The sequence below is a fragment of the Panthera uncia genome (genome assembly GCF_023721935.1).
Source record: "Panthera uncia isolate 11264 chromosome D3 unlocalized genomic scaffold, Puncia_PCG_1.0 HiC_scaffold_8, whole genome shotgun sequence".
NCBI lineage: Eukaryota > Metazoa > Chordata > Mammalia > Carnivora > Felidae > Panthera > Panthera uncia.
In genome coordinates, this window is record NW_026057586.1 from 40,141,355 (window position 1) to 40,165,067 (window position 23,713).

At 36.6% G+C, this 23,713-nt stretch overlaps 1 protein-coding gene and 1 long non-coding RNA gene across 5 annotated transcripts in view; one reads left to right on the top strand and one right to left on the bottom strand.

Moving 5' to 3' along the window:
- Positions 1-8,397: 8,397 nt before the first annotated feature.
- On the bottom strand, positions 8,398-23,055 carry LOC125914282 (uncharacterized). Its single transcript, XR_007455272.1, has 2 exons — positions 22,967-23,055; positions 8,398-21,787 (listed from the first exon to the last, which is right to left on the bottom strand). It is a non-coding gene; the product is annotated as an uncharacterized LOC125914282 (long non-coding RNA).
- The window catches only part of TRAPPC8 (trafficking protein particle complex subunit 8), a 114,562-nt gene continuing 113,846 nt past the window's right edge, over positions 22,998-23,713 (top strand). For 2 of the 4 annotated variants that reach the window (XR_007455270.1, XM_049619527.1), the window contains exon 1: positions 22,998-23,515. Coding sequence is in view for 3 of the 4 variants with exons in the window: in XM_049619527.1 (XP_049475484.1) it covers positions 23,359-23,515 (157 nt within the window). In the remaining variant the exon portion in view is untranslated. The remainder of the gene's footprint in view (positions 23,516-23,713) is intronic. The other 2 variants (XM_049619525.1, XM_049619526.1) reach the window with 1 other exon arrangement.

A 23,713-nucleotide genomic window follows, 5' to 3' on the forward strand; every position in this document is an offset into this window, starting at 1 on the left:
AAGAGGGTTCCCGTTTCTGCACATCCTCACTAGCATCTGTTGTTTCCTGATTGTTAATTTTAGCCACTCTGACTAGTGTGAGGTGGTATCTCAGTGTGGCTTTGATTTGTATTTCCCTGATGAGTGATGTTGAGCATTTTTTTCATGTGTCTGTTGGCCATCTGGATGTCTTCTTTGGAAAAATGTCTATTAATGTCTTCTGCCCATTTCTTCACTGGATTATTTGTTTTTTGGGTGTTGAATTTGGTAACTTCTTTATAGATTTTAGAGAAACACAGACAAATGAAAGTATTCTCAGAGAAGTGAAGGGAAAATGGAAAAGGAACTAAAAACCATGCCTGAATGGAACTGTTAAAGATGTGTATATTTTTAGTCTAGAGAAGAGCAGATTATAAAGGCACATGGTACTTAGCTGGCTCTCTTCATATATGTAAAAGGAGATAGTATTTTTGTTATATAATGCTCTAGAGAGCAAAATCCAGACAAAGGGTAAAAGTCATGAGGAAGCATGTTTCAGTTCAGGCTAAGATGTGGCTTAGACATTGGCTTTGGTATTCAGTCATCAGAAGCAACCAAGTAGAGGCTAGACTATCACCTGACTGGAATATTGTAGCTTTTAATTCTAGTTTGAATATTAGATTTTATGTCCCTTCTTGTCCTTTGATCACTCGGTGTGAAACCCAGAATCTGATGAAGGAACTAAGCCACACTGCACAATTCTACAATATATTTGAAAAGCTTTAGCTGGTACAAGTTGATACAGAACCTAGGTGGGTTTTTTTGGAACTGTGTTACTCACAGCTCTAAACTGACTGCAATGTAGTGCGTGATCTCATTCATATTTTTGATGTGTATTTTCCAAGCATAAGTAGTATAAAATATCTCATACAATGACTTCATGGACACAATTTCAAGATATGTATAACTTGCAGAGCCAGAAATGTAGTCTTCTGGCTTTTTAAAAATTGAAACTTTAAGAGAATTTTCTTAAAATAGAATGAGTTGAACTTGCCCTGCAATTTTGTGGAAGAAAACCTGTTATCAATTTTCAGAGAACCATCCTGGAAAGTGCTCTCTGACTTTCAGAAGTAGGATGAAAATCATATCCCATGGGTATCACATCCTGTGTGTGGGTAAAGTGGCTCTATAAAGTGTCACTCATAGAGGTGTGCCCTGAGTGAGGGGTTGGGAAATGGGTGACAGAACAAAGCCGAGGAATGCATGTGGCCTGAGGTGGGAGAGGGGGCGGCCATGACATAAGAACGAGGCTCTGCAGGAGAAAACGGGAAGGACTGGTAGGGCCACTGCAGTCAGGGGTTTCAGCATTTAGCAAAGCAGATGAGATTAAGCACAGATCCATTCAAGGCTGCTGGAAAGAGTAAGAGTCCCCTTTCCTTTCCAGAAGGTCACTCAGATGGATGAAAGGAGAATTGTATACTCTCAGATTTCAATGCATTGGTGTTGAAGAATAGAGAAGCCTACAGATTCTGATGGTAAAAGTACTACTTTATATTTGCATACTATCTTTGAAATACTATTTTGAATAGTATAGGATTTTGAAGAGTATTTGAAATATTATTTTCCAAAGTTCTTTTCATTTAATGGAACCAGATATAACACTGTAGAAACTTTAAAATATGCTTGATATTTTTGGAGTTCCAAACCGGCTTAATGACTGCAAAATTCAGGCTATCGAATGTCTCTGTAAGGCCAGTGAATTTTGTGGGTATCAATAATAACTTCTGCATTTTATTTTTGTAGTAACTAATACAAAGATCATGTCTTCAACTTCACATTCTGGTCCATTGTATATTTCGGAAGGTTAGAATTATTTTTGTGATGCAAAATACTGTCCAGAGGGAAACTGGGCCAGGACATTGACTCGATTGCTTAAAAGCATGGACAACAGATCCAAGATGCATTTTATAAGTTTATTCTGGTTTATTCTAATAAACCTTATGTTCATATGGTTTTAAGGCTTGTGCCAGTGATTCCTCAAACTAAAGCAGAAATGTTGAGTATTATTTTCAAATCAATATTCTTCATACTTTGTGGTCTTTTTAAAGAAAATGCCAACTCTATTATTTCTCAAGTACAATATTAAGAATTCTACTCACATCCATTTATTGAGTATTTTTTGAGGAGAAACTTGAAATACAAGTTATGACATTATAAAGAGTCAGGGCAATAGAAGGGGTACAGCATATAATAGATAAGAATGTGGAGTCAGAGTCTGTCAGAGTTTAGATTCTAACCCTACCACTTACTACATGGGACTTCCTGGGTGAGTCAATTTCTCTGTGACTTGGTTTCCTCAGTTGTGAAGTGAGGCTAATAATAGGATTCACTTCTTAGAATTGCTGAAAGTTTTCAATGGACTAATATACATAGAATACTCTGAACAGTGTCTAGCCTTTGGCAAATGCTCTGTAAGTGGTAGCTACCATTAGTCAGAGATTTCTACTTGAAGTTCTAAGAATTCAAGCAAAAGTTTCCTTAATCTTACCATGTATTTAGAAGTATCGGGAAAGAATTTTATATCTTAGAGCTTTGGGAGTGCCCAGCTGGCTCAGTCGATATAGCATGTGACTCTTGATCTCAGGGTTGTAAGTTTGAGCCCTACATCAGATATAGAGATTACTTACAAAATAAAATCTTAAAAAAAAAAAAAAAGATCTTAGACCTTTGAAGAAATTATACATCTTACTGTTTCGGGATTCCAAATCAATGAATAAATGTAAATATAGTATTGTTTAGATATTTAAAATGAAAGAATTTCATTTAAAAAAGTGAGAGAATTTAGATATATGTAGATTAAGGGACTTGCCCAAGATGTGAAAGGCAAAGATTATATTAGGAATTCAGTCTTCTTATAATCTTTAGAGCATTGCAAGCAAAAGTAAATGAATACCCAGAGCCAACTCTGGTTCACAGATACTATTAACACTTGTACCCTTTGGTGTTTTATGTACACAGCTTTAAATGCAAGGTGACTTATTCCAAGGTGAGTTGAAATGAGTGAGTTGAGTCATCTTACCTTCTGGAAAATGTACTCATTTGTTTTTCCATGCTAGCAACCTTAAGACAATTATCTATACATAGGCAAGGTAGAAAGATTAACTGGGAAAGCAAACCGTATAATTCAAACCAAATGACCCCTTTGGTCTGAACTATCCAAATAACTATGACTATAAACAATGTGGTTATTTTTTTGTTTTTTTATTTACTTCATTTTGGAAACTGGAGGATCAGCAAAAAAGTAGATGTAGAAAGAACTGAATTATCCAAACAATTGTCTCAATTTTCTACTCAGGGACAGTCACTGTGGACCCTTAAAATAGATAACAGGACGTGCTATGAAAGTGTTTTGCCCTAAAATAAGAACCCTAGATCCTGTCATTTCACTATTATGCATAATTTCTATTTAAATTTTATGTTTAAAAAGCATTGCTGTTATTAAGATGTTTACTCTAAGCTGCTCTCGGCCAAAACCTGATAGTGTAGTGTCGCCACTGCCCATCAGCAGAAAGCAAGGTTAGCACATTGGTTTCTAAATATTTGTCTTGGAGAAGAAAAGGTCTTAGACATGAGGACTCAGTTTTCCAATATGCATGACTTGGATTTAGTCTAAAATGTAAACCCCGGGATCACCTATCAGTATGAATTGAGTTATTACACATAGAAACGAAAAAGCAGGGCACCTGGGTGGCTCAGTTGGTTAAGTGTTCAGCTCTTGATCTCAGCTCAGGTCATGATCTCAAATGGGGTCCAGTCCCATGCCAGGCTCTGCAATGACAGAGCAGAGGCTGCTTGGGATTCTCTCTCTCCTTCTCTCTCTGCCCTTCCCCCACTCACACACATGCACTCTCTCTCTCAAAATAAATAAATTTTAAAAAATAGTTAAAAAATAGAAATGAAAGGGGAGCCTGGGTGGCTCAGTTGGTTAAGCGTGCAACTTCAACTCAGGTCATGATCTCACGGTTTGTGGGTTTGAGCCCCGCGTCAGGCTCTGTGCTGACAACTCAGAGCCTGGAGCCTGCTTCAGATTCTGTCTCCCTCTCTCTGCCCCTCCCCTGCTTGCACTCTGTCTCTATCAAAAATAAACATTAAAAAAATTTTAAAAATAGAAATGAAAAAGCTAGAGCAAAATCAATTATCAGTTGCTACTATCTAAAAATATTAGAAACCTCTAAAAGTATTTGTCATCATAGTTGATGTGAATTAAACTATCAACTACCTTAACTGATATTGACAGAACTCTACACTTAACAACTATAGAGTTGTCCCCTTTGATTGCACCTTCCAAATTTTCAAATTTCTTTTCAAATTCATGCTTACTCATGAATTTTGACTCAAAGATGTTGACTCATTAAAAATATCTAATGAAAAAAATCATAATCATGTAGAATATGTTGCCTGACTATAGCAGTATTAAATTAGAAGTTACAAACAAGATATCTTGATATATTAGGCTCCTCAGCCTGCTACAACAAAGTACCACAGATTAGGTGGCTTAAAGATTTAAGGTGCCAGTGAATTTCTGGTGAGTGCTTTCTTCTTGTCTAGTACATAGCCAACTTCTTGCTATGTCTTCACATGGGTACATGAAGAAAGAGAGATGTGAAAGGGCTCTCTGATGTCTCTTATAAGGACATGCTAATCCTATCGGCTCAGTGCCCCACCCTTATGACCTTATTTAATTTTAATTAATTTCTTAGAGTCCCATCTTCAAATATAACTACACTGGAGGTTAGGGCTTCAACATACGAATTTTGGAAGGACACAAACATTCAATCCATAACACGTGGAAAAGTTCAAATATTTAGAAGTTAAGCAACAAACTTCTAACCGATCCATAGATCAATAAGAAATGACAGGAGAAATTGGAAACTATTTCAAACTGAATAACAATGAAAATACTAGATATCCATTTTGGGGAGGATGCAACTAAGGCAGTGCTCAGAGGAAACTTTATAGCTTTAAATTCTTATATTAAATAGAAGCAAGGCCTAGGGCACCTGGTTGGCTCAGTCAGTAGAGCATGCAACTCTTGATCTCTAGATGGTAAGTTCAAGCCCCATGTTAGGGGTAGAGTTTACTTTAAAAACATAAATAAATAAAAGAAAGGTCTTACATCAATTATCTAAGATTCTACCTTAAAAAACTTAAAAACAGAAGAGCAAAGCAAACTCTAAAATTGTAGAAGGCAGGAAATAAAGCAAAGAGCAGAAATCAGTGTAATAGGAAACAGCAAACAATAGAGAAAATTAGTAAATATAAGAGCTGATTTTACATTATTCACTAGTAATGCTAAAAAGATTAGCATATGGGGCACCTGGGTGGCTCAGTTGGTTAAGTGTCCAACTTTGGCTCAGGTCGTGATCTCACGGTTCACAATTTTGAGCCCTGTATTGGACTCTGTGCTGACAGTGTGGATCGTGCTTCGGATAATCCATCTCCCTCTCTCTCTGCCCCTCCCCTGCGCTCTCTCTCTCTCAAAAATAAATAAACATTAAAGAAAAAGACAAGACGTTAGAAAAAAATACAAAAATATTAGCATAAATAGTCAAGCCTTAGAAAAGGAATCAAGGGAAAAAAATAATACATATCGCCAATTAACAAGAATGATACAGGAATTATTACCATAGATCCTAGTGGATGCCTGAAACTGATCATAGTACCAAGCTCTACATATCCTGTTTTTTCCTATACACACACACCTATGATAAAGTTTAATTTATAAATTAGGCACAGTAAGATATTAATAACAATGCTAATAATAAAGTAGAACAATTACAATGATATAATAAGTTTTATGAATGTGGTCTCTCCCAAAATATCTTATTGTATTTACCCTTTTTTCTTATTATTTATGTGTTTTTAAAAAAAATTTTAGAGATAGAGCATGCATGAGCAGGGGAGAGGGGGGGAGAGAGAGAGAGAGAGAGAGAGAGAGAGAGAGAGAGAGGGAGAGAAACAGAGAATCTCAAGTAGGCTCCATGCTAGGCATAGACACAGGGCTCAATTCCATGACTCTGGGATCTTGGCCTGAGCCAAAATCAAGAGTGAGATGCTCAACCGACTGAGCCACCCAGGCGCCCCTGAAACAAAGTAATTTCAAAACAAAAACACCAAAAATTGAAGGACTTAAGCAACCTGATTTCAAGACTTACTATAAAGTTATAGTAATCAAGAGGTGTAGTATGAAGGAAAAAAAACCACAAACAAACAAAACAAAACAAAACAAGGGGTGCCTGGGTGGCTCAGTCAGTTGAGCGTCTGACTTCGGCTCAGGTCATGATCTCATGGTCCATGAGTCTGAGCCCTGCATCAGGCTCTGTGCTGACAGCTGAGCCTGGAACCTGTTTCAGATTCTGTGTCTCCCTCTCTCTCTGCCCCTCCCCTGCTCATGTTCTGTCTCTGTCTCTCTCTCTCAAAAATAAACATTAAAAATAAGTAAATAAATAAAAATAAATAAACAGAGCAAAGCAAAACAAAACAAAAAGATGATGTATTAATGGTATAAGGATAGATGTAGAATAAAGAATCCAGAATTAGGACTTCAGATACATAGTAAATTGGTTTTCTACAAAGGTGTCAAGGCAATTCAATAGGAATGAAAATACTTTTAACAAATGATGCTGTAATAACTTGATATTCTTATGAAAAAAAGTTAGTGTTGACTCTTTCTCAAACCATTTACAAAATTAACTTGAAATGGATCATAAATGTAAACATAAAAGCTAAAAAATATAAAACTTGAAGGGAAAACCTTGGAAAAAACTTATGTCACCTTGGTATGTTTGGGGGGTGGTAAATTAAAAAAATCAAAATTATAAAATATCAAGGAAAATATACAAATTTAAGTTTATAGATCACTAAACTCCTATAAGCGAATATATCTATGCAACCACTCCCTATATCAGGATCAAGAACATTACCAACACCCCAGAAACCTATCTCATGCCCCTTCCTAGTCAATATTTCTCCACCAAAGTTTACCACTTTTCTGACATCTGTCATTATAGTTAATTTTACTTATTTTTTATTCCATAAATGTGGACTCATACAGGATGTCTTTGTACATGCAGTATTGGTTCATCACTTTTGTATATATTCTATCATAGGAATATGCCTCAATTTATCCACTCTACTGTCAATAGTCATTTTGAGTTTGTCGAATTTAGAGCTATTATCAACAAACTCCTATGAACTTTCTTATACAAATCTTTTGGAGCATATATGCCTATGTGTTAAATATCTGAATGGAATTACTGGGTCTGTTAAAGTATGCTTGGCTTTATTAGATAAATGAGATATAATTTGTGTTTCTCAGAGGGATCTGGTCCAGATAAGCAGGACAGTAGTGGATTTATTTAGTTTCCACAATTCTAAATGTAAAGAGCAGCTGAAGCCAATGGGACTGAATCAACTTAAACTCCCATAGCAGAATATGAGAGTTCCAGTTACTCTACGCTATTGTGAACACTGAGTATTGGCCATGCCATAACTTTAGCCATTATGGTGTGTGACAAATGATATGGAGCACCCTTTCATTTGCTTATCAGGCATTTGGATGTCCTCTTTTGTCAAGTACCAGTTCAAATCATTTGCCTATTTAAAAATTGCAGTGTCTGTCTTTCTTACTGATTTGTAGAATCTGGATACAAATTTTTTCTTGTCAAATATGTATATTGTGAATATCATCTCCTATTCTGTAGCTTGCATTTTCATTCTCTTAATAGTACATTTGTTGTACAGAAATTTTAATTTTAGTCAAGTCCAATTTAGCAATCTCTTTCATTATGTGTCTTGTGTTATGTTTAGGAAATCTTTGCATATCCTAAAGTCATGGGCATATTCTCCTATGTTATATCTAAAAAAGTTTTTGGGGCACTGGAGTGGCTCAGTTGGTTAAGCATCTGACTTGATTTCGGCGCTGGTCATGATCTCCCAGTTCACAAGATCAAGCCCCACGTTGGGTTCTGTGCTGACAGCACAGAGCCTGTTTGGGATTCTCTCCATCTTTTGCTGCCCCTCCCCTGCTCATGCTTCAGCTCTCTCTCTCTCTCTCTGTCTCTAAAAGATAAAGAAACTGAAAACAAAAGTTTTTTTTCTTAGACATTTAAGTGTATGAGCATCTGGCATAGATTTCTGATGTCTGTTTTTGAAATTTGTTTTCTGATCCACTGATCCATTTGCTACATTTGAATCAATACCATGCTGTTTTTATACCTGTATTTAAAAATAATTTTTGATATTTGATAGTGTAAATTCTCAATTTTGTCCTTTTTCTTCAATATTGAATTTGTTATCCTTTAGATTTTGATACAAATTTTAGAATCAGTTTTACTAAATTTTCTATTCCTTTCCCCCCAAAAATATTCTTTGATATGGAAAGAATTGTCATCTTTAAAATATGGAGTTCTCAAATCCGTGAAGATAACACAACCTTGATTTATTTGGGTCTTCTTTAATTTTTCTCTGTGATGTTTTGTTGTTTTCTGAATATAGGTCTTGGATATTTTTTATTAATTTTTTCCCTTAGGTATTTGATGTCTTTTGATGCAATGTTAAGTTACACTGTTTTAATATTTTATTATCTAATTTTTTAGATTTTGTTATGTAGTTTTTTTCCTAGCTTATAGAAATACAACTGATTTTTATATATACTGACCTTATATCCAGTGACCTTGCTAAAATTACTTATTAATTCTACTGGCTGATGCAAAGTTCTTCCTGATTTTCATGTGCGCAATGAATGTATCATCTGTGAATAATGACTGTTTTATCTCTTTCTTTCCATTCTTTGTAGATTTACTTGTTTTTTTTTTTTTTTTTTTGCTTAATTGCATAGTTTATATCAAGTAAAATGTTGAATAAAAGTGGTGATAGTGGATATCCTTTTTTTTTCCCCAGGAAGGCTTTGGAGATTTCATCATCAAAGGTATTTTCTGTATGAGTTTTGTAGATACCTCTTTTCAGATAGACTGTATTATTTTTCCTTATTTGCTGAGAATTTTTAGATCAGTAGGTATTTTCATATGAAGGGATATTAAATTTTACCAAATGCTTTTTGGCATCAATTGAAATTATTAAATGATTTCTCTCCTTTGTTTTGTTATTGTGGTAGGTTACAATGATTGGTTTTTCAAATGTTTAAATGAATTTTATATTCCCTGGAATAAAAGCATCTTGGTCATTATGTAACACGTATATCTGTATGAATTTAATTTATTAATATTTTATTTATAATATTTGTACCTATGTTTATGAGTAAACCTATAACTTGTTTTTGTAATTTACTGTTAAGTTTTGATATCAATGTTATGGTGGTTAGGTAAAATGAGTTGGGAAGTATTCCCTTGCCTATCTGGAAGAGTTTAGGATACTTTTTTTTTTTTTTTTTTTTTTTTTTACAAGTTTGATAGAATTTACTAATGACTCCCCTTGGGACTGGAGTTTGCTCTGTGAGAAATTTTTTTTTTTAATTATAGATGCAATTTCTTTAATAGTATAGTATTATTCACCTATCCTATTTCTTTTGGTTTCCTTTTTGTGAGGGATTTGTCGGCTTCATCTAAATATTCAAATGTATTGACATAAATAGTTCATTCTCTTATTATCCTTTTAATGTCTTTGGCATCTTTTTGTCTTCTTTTTCATGCCTGTCTTTGAAACTTCTACCTTTTTCCTGTTAAGCCTTAGAAAGGGTTTAATAAAAACTTCAAAGAAAAAGTATTTTGCCTTGTTGAATTATCTCAATTTGTTTTCTATTTCTTTGATTTCTGATCTTATCTGTATTATTTCCTTCTTATTTTCTTTAGATTTAATTTGCTAATTTTCTCTTATTGCATAAACAGTTAACTGATACCATTTCTTTTTATTCATAAATATTTAAGTCTTAGATTTTCCTCTATGCACTACTTTCACTGAGTTCCATGACTTTAAATGATATGTTTTCATTAGCATTTAGTTCAGAATTTTTCTAATTTCATTCTGATTTCTTATTTAGCCAAGAGTTATTTAGAAGTATGAAATTTCCATGCATTTGTGGATTTACTAGTTATGTGTTATTTATTTCTAGCTTAATTTCTTTATAGTTAGAGAACATACTCTCTATGATTGTAATCTTGGATATTTGATTAGTCTTGATTTATGACTTAGCATATGATTTATTTGAATAATTGTTCCATGTGTATTTGAAAATTATGTGTTTTCTACACTTGTTGAACTATATTTTATATAATGATTAGGTCAATTTTGTTAAGTGTGTTATTCAAATAACCTTATGGACTCTTTTCTGCTTGTTTATCAATTATTAAAAAGATTTGTCTGTTTTTGCCCCTAATCCTTTAAATATTAGCTTTGTATATTCTGAGATTATATTATTAGGCAAACTACATTTTTATTTTATTTTTAAATGGAATTTTATATTAAGAGCATTTAACATGAGATCTATCCTCTTAACCTATTTTTAAATGTGCAATATACAATTGATGACCATATGTGCAGATCTCTAGAGCGTATTCATCCTGCTTGACTGAAACGATATGCCCATTTATTTGTAACTTTCCATTTCCTCCTCCCTTCAGCCCGTGTCAACCACCACTTCACTCTGTGCTTCTATGAACATTTAGATATTTCTTGTAAGAGAGATCATGCAGTTTTTATCTTTCTGTGTTGGGCTTATTTCATTGAGCAAAATGTCCTCAAGATTCATCCATGTTGTTGCAGATTGCAGAATTTTCTTCTTTTTAAGACTGAATTATAGGGGCGCCTGGATGGCTCAGTCGGTTAAGTGGCCGACTTCGGCTCAGGTCATGATCTCGCGGTCTGTGAGTTCGAGCCCCACGTCAGGCTCTGTGCTGACAGCTCAGAGCCTGGAGCCTGTTTCAGATTCTGTGTCTCCCTCTCTCTGCCCCTCCCCTGTTCATGCTCTCTCTCTGTCTCAAAAATAAATAAACGTTAAAAAAAATTTAAAAAAAAGGACTGAATTATATTCTGCTGCATGTATGTATATACCACATTTTCTTTATTCATTCATCAGTCAACGGACATTTAGTTTGTTTCTACATCTTGGCTATTATGAATAGTGCTGTGTGGGACATTAGTGTCCTAACATTTCTTCAAGATTCCAATTTTAATTTTTTTGTAGAATTTTTCAGAAGTGGGATTGTTGGATCATATTGTAATTGTTTTTAATTTTCTGAGGAACATCATACTGTCTTCCATAGTGGCTGCACCATTTTGCATTCCCACCAACAATGTACAGAGCTCCAACTTCTTCATATCCTTGCCAACAGTTATCTTTTATTTTTTTGATAATTGCCATCCTGACAAGTGTGAGATGTTACCTCATTTCGGTTTCGATTTGCATTTCCCTGATGATTTGTAACAGTCAGCATTTTTTTTCATATGCCTGTTGATCATTTATATATTTTTTTGAGAAATGTCTATCACGTCCTCGGCCCATTTTATTGGTTATTAGTTTCTTTGCTATTGAGTTGTAGGATATATTAGATATATGATTTGCAAATATGTTCTCCCATCTTGTATGTTGCCTTTTCATTCTATTGATTCCTTTGCTGTGGAATTTTGCAGCTGAAACCACCTGAAAATAATCTCAAAATGAATCTCCTTTTCCACCTGAAACTCTAACCTTTGGAATAATCTCTCTTCCTCTTTTACATTTCTTTCTAATAACCCTCTCTTCCCTACTCTGCTTCACATATCTGGGGGAAAAATTACACAGGAGATATTAGTGAACTAAATCAGTGTCTTGATTGTCAAGTATAGTTCAGAACCATGGAGAGCAGCCCATATGGTTTAAACTTTTAGCAGTTAAGATATTATTATAGAAGGATTGTATGCCTTGTTGTAAACCAATTGGGGCAGGGCTATGAACACTTCCATAGCCCTTGATACATGCCACCAAATTGCTTTTGAAAAGCAAGACATTAATTTACAGAGCTGCCAAGTAAAACTTCTATGATCTCTCTCTTTATATCTTTCTTTCATTTATCTTACACAGGTGATGAAATGAGTGCCTACTGTGTACTTGCTCTCAAAAAACTCAAAATTTATATGTGAGAACAAATAAGAAAGCAAATGATTATATTACAATGGGACAGTCTATATTAAGTTTTGCTATGAGACACGTAGAAGTACACGACATTGCTAAACTTGAAAGAGAATTCTATCTCATGAGAAGATGAAATTTGAGCAGAATGCATTTGTGGAGGAAGAGGCTGGGGAGAGGACAATGGCTGGGTAAAAATATATCCTAACATGTCATGTTAGGGATTTGGGCTATGGAGAGTCACCGAAAATTTTTACAGAAGTGAATAACATGTTTAGATATGCATTTTAGAGAGTTCACTCTAGAGAATGGCATTGAAGCTGAACAAGATTGGAGGCTGAAAGAGCAATTAATGGGCTATTGAAAAATTGAGGTGAGGTATAATAAAACAGTAAAGGCAGGAAATACCTGAGGGTAGAAAGAAGTGGGACTAATTTGAGAGATGCATAAGAACAAAAAGATATGAGGAAAGATTTATCATAAATATAACAAAAAGCAAATATGTTTCTCCTAGAAAGGAAACTCTGTATATGAAAAACATTTTATTTTTGTTATATTTACGACAAACCTTTCCTCCTGTTTGGTTATTTTCTGATTATCCCTTTTTTTGTAAATAATAGTTTTAAATTTTGAAGTAGTAAAATTTACTTATTTCTGCTTTTGTAATTCCTCATATTCTTTTTTTTTTTTTAAGTTTATTTATCTTGAGAGAGATGGCATAGAGCCCAATGCAGAGCTCAAACTCATGAACCAGAAGATCATGACCTAAGCCAAAATCAAGAGTCGGATGCTTAATCAACTGAGCCAACCAGGCGCCCCTGATTCCTCATATTATTAAATTTAGAATTGAATTTACAGATTAATTTGAGAAGAACTGCCATCCTTACAGTGTTGAGTCCATAAACAAAGTGTATCTATTTACTTAAGTATTATTTTAAATTTTTTAGTTTTTAAAAAAAATTACTTTTTCAATAAAGTTTTAAGGTTTTCTCCACAAAATAATTTCATGTTTAAAATTTACATGTAATAAATTTCATATTAAAAAATAATACAAAAAATAAAATTTCAAAAAGCTAAAAAAATTTACATGTATATCATACATATAAAAATACATTATATATATTCCAATCAGGTCAAATATTTAATTGCTGTTGAAGAATTATCTTTTTAAATGTCTATTTTCTGGGTATCTGTTGCTGATATGTAATAGCACAATTGGTTTTTTGATCTTTTATCTAGCAATTCTGTAGAACTCTCTGTTGTAAATAACTTTTCTATGACAATAAAGTAAATTTTCTCCTTAAGTAATATCATCTGTCAAATAATGAGAGACTTACTTATTTTTCTTTCTGATCCATAGACCATATATTTCTTTCTTGCCATATTATGCAAACTAAGACCTTCAGTATTATGCTGCATGGGAGAATGATAGTGTTCATTCTTCACTAAAAAAGCCAATTCTTCAAGAAGACTTAGCAATACTAAACATTAATGCACCAAATTGAGAGCTTCAGATTATATGAAGCAAAAATTCATCGAACTGAAATGAGAAATAGGCCAATCTACAGTTATAGACAGAGATTTCCATACTTCTCTCTCAATGAATAGATGTACATCAAAAAATCCACTGTAAGTCTAAAGATACAGAATGACATATCCTTCTATGAGGATAGATATAGGGATATAAGAATAGATATAAGAACAGTGTTGTGGGTTCAACTGCATCTACGAAAGAGGTGTACTGAATTCCTAACCCCCATATGTATAAATATGACTTTATTTGAAAAAGGATTTTGCAGATGTAATCAAGTTAGATGAGGGTGGGACCTAAATCCAATCACTGGTGTCTTTATAAAGAGGGGGAAATTTGGAGACAGAGACATAGGAAAGCAATCCAAGTGACAACAAAGTCAGAGATTAGATTTGCCACAAGCCAAGGAATGCCAAGGATTGCCAATATTCACCATAAGCTAGAAGAGGGAAAAGGAAGAGGATTCTTCTTTAGAGTCTTCTAAGGGAGCACGGCCCTGCTGACACCATGATTTTGGACTTCTAGATTCCAAAGCTGTGAATAAATAATTTTCTGTTATTTTAAGCCACTCAGTTTGTGGCAATTTTTGCTACAGCAGCCCTAAGAATAAACAGATAATAGAGGCGCCTCGGTGGCTCAGTAGGTTAAGTGTCTGACTCTTGATTTCGGCTTAGGTCAGGATCTCATCATCATGAGATTGAGCCCCACGTGAGGCTCTGCACTGACAGTGCTAAGCCTGCTTGGGATTCTATCTCTCCCTCTCTCTCTGCCCCTCGCTCTTGAGTGCTCTCTCTCTCAAAATAAATAAATCAACATTAAAAAATTTTTTAAAAAGATATTAATAAGGTAAAAGATAAATATAATAGATAGATGTAAGAGTACAAGGCAATTGAAGATCATGACCAATCAATGTTACCTAATTAACATTTAGAGAACAACCTTCCAACAAGAGCAGAATGCATAATTTTTTTTCAAGTATGCACAGAACATTTACCAAGATAGACCATATTCTGAGCCTTAAACCAACTCTCACTAATTTAAAATTATTCAGTCACACAAAGTATGTTTGATCACAAAGGGATTAAATTATGAATCAATAATAGAAACATATCTGGAAAGTCCTCAGTATTTGAAAAATAACTGAAATTTTCATTGATTGAGATAACCTTCCAATTCAGGAGTATAGATTTGAATGTGACATCTTTTTTTAAAAAAATTGTATTTTCCAATTAGGTTATTCTTGTTCATTTCTATTGATTTTTATGAATTTAGGACACTTTGTTGAATAATTTTTATTAGTTCTCATGATTTTTTTTCTAAATTTGTCCGGGTTTTCTGAATATATAACAGCCTGTTTTTCCTTTTTCAATATTTATACCAGTTATTTTTATTTCATTTGTCCAAAATTTCAAAACAATATTAAACATTAATAATAATTAACAGTGCCTTATGATTTATACCAGAATGCCCCTGATGTTTATCAACTTCTCAAAGAGATCTGTGATCCTAAAAATTAAGAACCATTGTTTAGAATCATAAGTTCTTTAGAAAAAAAATTTTTTTAACGTGTACTTATTTTTGAGAGAGAGAGGCAGAGCATGGCGGGGGGGGGGGGGAAGGGCAGAGAGAGAGGGAGACACAGAATCTGAAGGAGGCTCCAGGCTCCAGGTTCTGAGCTGTCAGCACAGAGCCCAACGCAGGGCTTGAACCCAAGAACCGCAAGATCATGATCTGAGCCAAAGTCAAACACTTAATTGACTGAGCCACCCAGGCTCCCTTAGAATCCTAAGTTCTTAGCATTCGTACAATCCTTAATCTACAGATGATGATTCTTGAGATCACAAAGGTTAAGTGACTAGTGTTCCAAGGTCTTACAACTAGGCAGTGGAAAAACCATGACTAGAATTTCTTTCCATTTATGGTTTTGTTGTTACCAAACATTACAACACAAATTGTAATGCTTTTCCTCATCTCTGATCTTTTTTAATTGCAAATTATTGCAATTGCACTTTTTGAGTAACAAGTTTATTGAGATATAATTCACATACCATACAATTTCACCCACTTAAATTACACAATTCAGTGGCTTTTTAGCACATTCACAGAGTTGGGCATCATCATCATAATTATTTTAGAATATTTTTATCACCCCAAAAGAAGCCTGGCAGCCCTTAGCCATAAGCTTCCAACTCTGCCACTCCTCCTCCTCACTCCCCCCAACCCTAACCTATTTTGTATCTCTATGAATGTATTCTGGATATTTCATATAAATGGAATTATATGTGGTCCTTTGTGACTGACTTCTTTCACTCAGCATGTTTTCAAGGTTCATCCATGTTGTAACATGTATCAGTAATATTAACAGTAATAATATTCTGTCGCATGGTATATATTTACTTATTCGTTCATTAGTTGATGAACACTTGGACTGTTTCCACTTTTGGGCTATTATGAATAATATCATTATGAAGGTTCACATACCACTTTTTGTGTGGACATACATTTTCACCTCTCCTAAGGGTAAAAGTGCTGAATCATATGGTAACTCTATGGTTTTTTTGTTTTTTGTTTTTTTACTTTTTAAAAAAATGTTTATTTCTTTTTGAGAGAGAGAGAAAACACAAGCTGGAGAGGGGCAGAGGACCTGAAACGGGCTTGGTGCGAACAACAGAGAGCCCAATGTGGGGCTCAAACTTGTGAACTGCAAGATCATGACCCGAGCCAAAGTCTGACACCTAACCTACTGAGCCACCCAGGCATCCTGGCAACTCCATGTTTAATAGTTGAGAAACTCTGTTTAACAAGCTGTTTTCCAAACTGCTGCACCCCTTTAACCTTCCCACCAGCAGGAGAGGAAGGCTCAAATTTCTCCACATCCTTGTCTCGTTTGTTATTCTTTGTTCTTTTGATTACAGCCATCCTAGTGGGTGTGATGTCGTATTTCATTATGGTTTTGATTTTCATTTCCGTGATGGTTAATGATGTTGAACATCTTTTTATGTGCTTCTTGCCTATTTATTATCTTTCTTTGGAGAATCATCTATTTGTATCCTTTGCCCATTTTTTTTTAACTTTGAGAATATTTAAATGTTTATTGACAGTTTAAGTTTCCTTTTCTGTGAAATGACTTTCTGTCATTAGTGCATTTTTCCATTGTATTGTTTCCCCTTTTCCTTATTAAACATAATTCCTTAGTGTAGATACATGTCTTTTCACATCTGTAGCTTGTATTTCTGCTATCTTTGTGGTCTTCTGATGAAAAGAAGATCTTAAATTTTATTTATTTATTTATTTATTTAGGTTTTTTGTTAAAAATTTTTTTTAATGTTTATTTATTTCTGAGACAGAGAGAGACAGAGCATGAGTGGGGGGGAGGGGGCAGAGAGAGAGGGAGACACAGAATCCGAAGCAGGCTCCAGGCTCTGAGCTGTCAGCACAGAGCCTGATGTGGGGCTCAAACTCACAAACTGTGAGATCACGACCTGAGCCAAAGTCGGTCGCTCAACCGACTGAGCCACCCAGGCGACCCTAGAAGATCTTAAATTTAATTATCAATATTTTCTGTCAGGATATGCACTTTTGGAATTTTGTTTAAGAAATCTGTCCCTCCTCTGTCCGAAAGGGAGACAATATAATGCATTAACATATGGCATATTAAAATGGTCTCAAGAGGCAGATTACCTAAGTTCAAATCACAGTTCTTCTACTTAGTGGCTTTGAGACAATTTAATTAACTTCTTTTGCCTCAGTTTCCTCATTTATAAAATGAGATGATATTAACAGTACCTATTTGATAGGGTTCTTATGAGGAATAAATAAGTGGCATACGTAAAAGGCTTAAAATACCAGGCTTTTAATAGGCATCAAGTAAGTGTTTGCTATTGTTATTTGCATCTTTATTCTATCTAAACTTTTTTTTAAATCTTTTTTAACATTTATTCATTTTTGAGAGACAGAGTGTGAGTGGGGGAGGGGAAGAGAGCACAGAATCTCAAGCAGGCTCCAGGCTCTGAACTGTCAGTACAGAGCCTGATGTGGGGCTCGAACTCACGGACCACGAGGTTATGACCTGAGCTAAAGTCGGAAGCTTAACGGACTGAGCCACCCAAGTGCCCCTACCTAAACTGGCTTTTTTAATGAATTGGATTTTTGTTTCAAAGAGATAACTGATTATTAAAGCGCCATTTATTGAATACTTCATCCTTTCTATATTGCTTTGTTTCAAGTTGGTCTATCCTGCCGCTCTCTATTCTATTCCATTGGCCTATTTGTCTACAGCTGTCTTTTGACAACTGTATTATGACCTTGGTATGGCTGGCTTTCTGGTAGAGTAAATACCTTGGAATTTGTCTTCAAAATTATCTATTCTTAGACCTTTGTTCTTAAATGTTGATTTCTGAATTAGTTTGTCAAATTCCATAAAATCTCTGTGGGTATTTTGATGGAAATTGCATTGAACCTGTAGATTAATTTCAGTAGAATTGACATCTTTGTGGTGCCTCTGCCACTACCAGGGAGAGCAGAAGTTAAAGTTCTCCAAAAGCATATCTTCTCATGTAATTCACTTTCAGATAGGATTTTTGCAAGTATACGCCTAGCTGACCAAAGCCAAGTCAAATGATGATGCCTTAACTCTAAGAGCTGAAAATATGAGTTCTGCCTTCCACTTGTGAGAGAGCAACTGAAGAGAAGATGAACAGCCACATGAATATGATGAAGGTGCACTGGATATTTACTCCACTATATCATCTCCAACCAAGTACAGCTTTGTTTCTTCCTTTTGAAAGCCTATAAATTTTGCTTATTTTTCTTTTCTAGCTGCTTTTGTAGGAAGCTAGAAAAGTATTGAATAGCAACAGTGATAATCCTGTTTTATTCTGACTTTAAAGTAAATGCTTCTTATATTTCACCATTGGGCATAATATTATGGATTTTTGCTACATTTTTATCCAGTTTTGGGAAGTATTTATATATAACTGAAAAGTAAGCATTTAAATTATTATTATTTTTAATGTTTGTTTTTGAGAGAGAGAGTATGCATAAGTGGGGGAGGGGCAGAGAGAGAGGGAGACACAGAATCCAAAGCAGCATCCAGGCTCTGAGCTGTCAACACAGAGCCTGACGTGGGGCTGGAACCCATGAACTGCAAGATCATGACCTGAGCCAAAGTTGGACACTTAACGAACTGAGCCAAACAGGTGCCCCTTACTATATTTTTTAAATTTTAGTGAGAGAGAATACACAAGCAGGGGTGAGGGGCAGAGGGAGGGAGGCAGAGAGAGAGAGAGAGAGAGAGAGAGAGAGAATCCCAAGCAAGCTCCACGCTCAATGTGGAGCCTGATTCAGGGCTTGATCCCATGACTCTGGGATCATGACCTGAGCCAAAATCAAGAATTAGATGGTCAACTGACTGAGCCACCCAGGTGCTCCTAAAACCAAGCATTAAAAAAAATTAAATCAAGCATTGATACAATCTCTTATTTTAGAAGCATAAAGGAGAAAAATATTTACAAAAGATTTTTACCTGCAGATTTAATTAGAGAAGATTTATATGGAGTGTAAATACCTGTAATAAGTATAAAATAGAATTATGAGCTTTGGAGTACAAAACTGTGGTTATGATTCATCCTTAAAATAATTAGAAAATGGATGTCATGTGTTTTAGAATGTTAATCTTAAAACATCCAGTGCAGTAAATAAAATAGAAAATATGGGCCAACATGTGGGTTATATATTTAAGTCTTTTTTCCCCCCTAGCGTTTCAAAGCAACATAATGTAAAATCTTTGAGCTTAAGAAACTTTTCGTGTATGAATTTTCTGGTCATCCCCTGATCTCCAATGCTCTGATATACAGGTAAGTGTCTCCTAATGAAAACTATGTATCCAGGAATTAGAACGGCTTTTACTGGGTTTTAAAAGCCAATACTCAATAGCACCATCTACTGTTTACACAATGAAATTTAATAATAGTGGAAAGAATAGATTCTCAGATCTTCACCTTCAGATGAATGCAGCAAATCTTCTAGTCTCAACTTTCTAAGCTCACAGATAAAGAATGTGAGGCTCAGGAAAGATAAGTGACTTGTCAAAAGCCACAGATTTCTTGCTAAAACTATGCATACGAAACTATGCAAATGAAAATTTCTATAGGTGCTTTCAAAGCAAGGAAACGTGGAAAAGCAATTTACCCTAGTGATCAAGTCTCTAGGTTAAACTGTACTGGTCCTGTTCCACGCTCCATTGCTGATTATCTTTGGGCAAGTTAATTAATTGTTCTGTGTTTCAGTTTCTACATCTAAAAATTGGCGATGCAAATACTTCTAAGGGTTTGTTGACAAGCAAAAGTAGTAGAGAATGTAAAGCATGATGCCTGGTGGATAGTGACCAATAATCACGATATTATTTCTATTCACAAGTGGTAGAACCACTTTTTCACCCAGGCCTCTCTGACTCCAGTGTCTCTGTTCTTTAAACTTGACTTCACCAGCCATCAGAAGAGATCAGCAATACCATACACACCAAATAAAATAATCAATGAACGTTTGATAGCACAGTATACCAAAATATAAGCCCATTGGCTTAGCAGAAGTTTTATGTCATTCTTTGATTTTGGGGAGAGAAGGAAGATAGTCCTCATATTTAATACTGGAAAATAGGTTCTTAGTTGTTTGTGTTATTGTTACTATTTTGTCCAGCAAGTTTCCTCTTTTAGTGATAGACCCTATCCTCTTGACTTTGAGGTTGGGCACATGACCAAAGCCTGCCAATCATAGCACCTCATTTTTCCTGGACACAGTGAATAGTCTCAAGGACATGAGATACAAAAAGCTCCGGTGTCCAGAGGAATCAGAGAAATGAGAGATGTGTGATATCTTGGACCCTATATAATACATTCAGTTACATACAAATACATTCTGCAGGGTATCTCATTAATAATAAATAATGAAATGTAGTGGACACCTTGACTTCCATCCCATATTCCCTCTCCTCCTCTTCATTTAACAACAGAAGACTATGTTTTCCAGTCTCTTTTGGAGAGATACATGAGATTGTGAGACTCATTAAAGCCAGTAGTATGTGAGTGAGATTATTGAGTGCCATTAATACAATTTGAACTTAAACTATTAATCATGTGCTTTTCCATTCTTTTGTCTACTCTTGTAGCCTGGAAAGCAGTGACTCAGCTTTAACCTTTAGGACACCTTAGAAGATCAGGATAGACGAAGAAAGAAATAGATTTTTACAGTGAATTACTCACCCACTCTGTGGATGTGGTGTTAGATTGTAAAGTCAGTGCATAAGACACAAATCCATTGAGGTTCAGCCATAAAGAGGAATTAAGTACTTATAATATGCTATAACATGAATAAACCTTGAAAACACGCTAAGTGAAGGAAGCCAAACACAGAAAGTCACATCTTCTATGATTCCATTCATATGTAATGTTCAGAATAAGTAAATCTTATCGAGACAGAAAGTAGATTAGTGATTGCCAGGGGCTGGAGAAGGTATAGGGGTAGAGAGTGTCTGCTAATGTGTACCAAGCTTCTTTTTAGGGTGATGAAAATGTCCTGGAATTAGATAGTAGTAATGGTTGTACCACTTTGAATACACTAAAAGCCACAGAAATGTATACTTTAAAGGGGTGAATTTTATGGAATGTGAATATCTCAAAAAATTCATTTAGGCTAAAATATTTTAAAGTCCTCCTCAGGGGTGCCTGGGTGGCTCAGGTGCTTAAGTGTCTGACTCGTCATTTCAGCTCAGGTCATGATCTTGAGGTTCATGGGTTCAAGCCCTGTGTAAGGCTTTGGGTTGGTGTTGGCAAGCCTGCTTGGCTTGGGATTCTCTCTCTCTCCCTCTCTCTCTCTGCCCTTCCCCTACTCATTCTCTCTCTCAAAATAAATAAATAAATAAATAAATAAACTTTTTAAAAAAGTGAAAAAAATAAGAGTCCTCAGAGAGGTTAATGCAAATAGTTTTAATTTTAGTGTAAAAAAATATGTTGCCTTTTTAATTACTTTGAGTACTAAATAAAGTTGTATGCTTGCATTGAGGTGCCCTGTTACAAAAAAAAAAAAAAAAAAAAAGTATAACTTGAGTCATACTCACTTTTATAGGATTCTCACATAAGGGATTGAGGTCCAAGGTATTCAAAAGGGGATGTGTACTCCTGGGGATACAAGAAGAATTTCCAAGAGATGCTCAGGCACAGTTTTAAGGAAATGAATTCCCAGATCCTCAACTTGCATGTTATGTGTTCTAAATTGATTTGTGGCTAAAATGTCACGTCATTAGGTCCTGTCGTCCTTTCCTACCTTCCATCAATTTACAGGAGAAAGGCATACCTCTTGCCTGTCATAAATTTTTACCAAGGTAAAAACCTCAGGGTGCCAAAGAATCCGACAATTTGAGATACTGGTGTTGGTGATGCCTCCTTTAAATTAAGGTACCATAAAAGCATGATAGAGCATTGTAGTTTTCCTTGCCTTGTATCTTTGGCTTATAATTCAGAAGGAATTCAAACAATTGAGTGACACTGTAATAGAATCCCTTTCATTCACCTCTACTTACGTAACCGAACAATCTCTAAAAAGGCAAACTAAGAACGGAAGCCAGTTTAGGACTTCATTTGGTAAGGAATCACTGGCTTCACGCAACTCCATCACTGTGAAGAAAACATCCAAGCATAGTGGAGAAACGAACGTGGCGGCGAACGACTCAGATGTTTGCAAGCACACCACTTCCCTGCGACCAACAAACATACAATAGCGCCAGGAGTTTCCCCTTACACGCGTGTTAATTCCAGTACCCACAAGACCACACATTTCTGCTCACTGGTTGGGTCCACGTTTGTGGTAGTCCATTTCTAAAAGCATGGCTGTATTTAAACGATACAAGGTCTGCTTAGGCCCGCGCCACGAGAAACAAGCACACATCGCACGGGCAGCACACTTTTCCTTGAGCAGGTGTCCCTTGCTGCTCTACGGGGAGCGTGGGAAACAGCGCGAACAGCCACATTATTTTGCCTACTGTTTCCAGGGAGAGGCTTTGGGGCTCCAAATAGGCCCGACCCGCGTGGAAAGCGAGCGAGTTCCCGCACCACTGTGACAGCACGGATCTCGCACACGCTCGGCGCCTGCACCGCGCTCGGCTTGCCAAAGGCTTGTGTGAGAATCAGGCCTAAAGTCGCGCGTCTCGTTTGGCTCCGCCCACCGCGCTTGTAGCCCCGCCTCACTCCGTAGGGGCCCACCCATCGCACCACTTCCGGCGCCAGCCTCCCAACCGGCCTCCGTCGCTCTTCACTTCCTTCTCCTCTGCTCTTTCCCCGCCCCATCGCCTCCTTTAATACCGTCACGTGAGGGGCGAGCGCGGGGCCTGCTGGGACGGGTACTGCCGGTGGGTCAGGGTTCGGCCTCAACATGGCGGTTCCGGTCGAGCAGTGACCAAGGTTTTACCGTCTGGAGGGTTAACTGGCGATTGTCGGCGTCTCCACCCATCACGGTGGAATGCGAGGACGCCGGGGCGAGCCCTGAGGAGCGGCGGTGCAGGGGAGGGGTCCGTGGTGTGTGCCTGGGAGCCGAGGCAGCGGCGTCTGTTCCTTCTGTTGGTCTCAAGGCTTCAGTGTGGGGCCCCGCCCGGCCGGGCTAGGCCGGCGGGCGGCGGCAGTAGCTGCTGCAGCCGCAGGATCAGTCTCTGAGAGCGGGCCGGAGGGCGGGCGCCGCCGCTGCTTGTGCCGCGGCGATGGCCCAGTGTGTACAATCAGTGCAGGAGCTAATCCCGGACTCCTTCGTCCCCTGTGTCGCCGCGCTGTGCAGCGACGAAGCCGAGCGGCTCACTCGCCTCAATCACCTTAGCTTCGCGGAGTTGCTTAAGCCCTTCTCTCGCCTCACTTCGGAGGGTATGTGGTCTCCTCCCTTTTTCACTGTGCTTCCTCAAAGCCGGGCCGGGAAGGGAAGAAAAGGGCGATGTTTACATCTCGGAGCCGGTAGAGTGGCGTCCGCGGCTGGGGCCCCGGGGTGTCTCCACTGGCGGCTGGGGGAGGGGCCATGAGTGAGGTTGTCAAGACAGCGCGGTCCTAACCTCTAGTTTCTCTAGG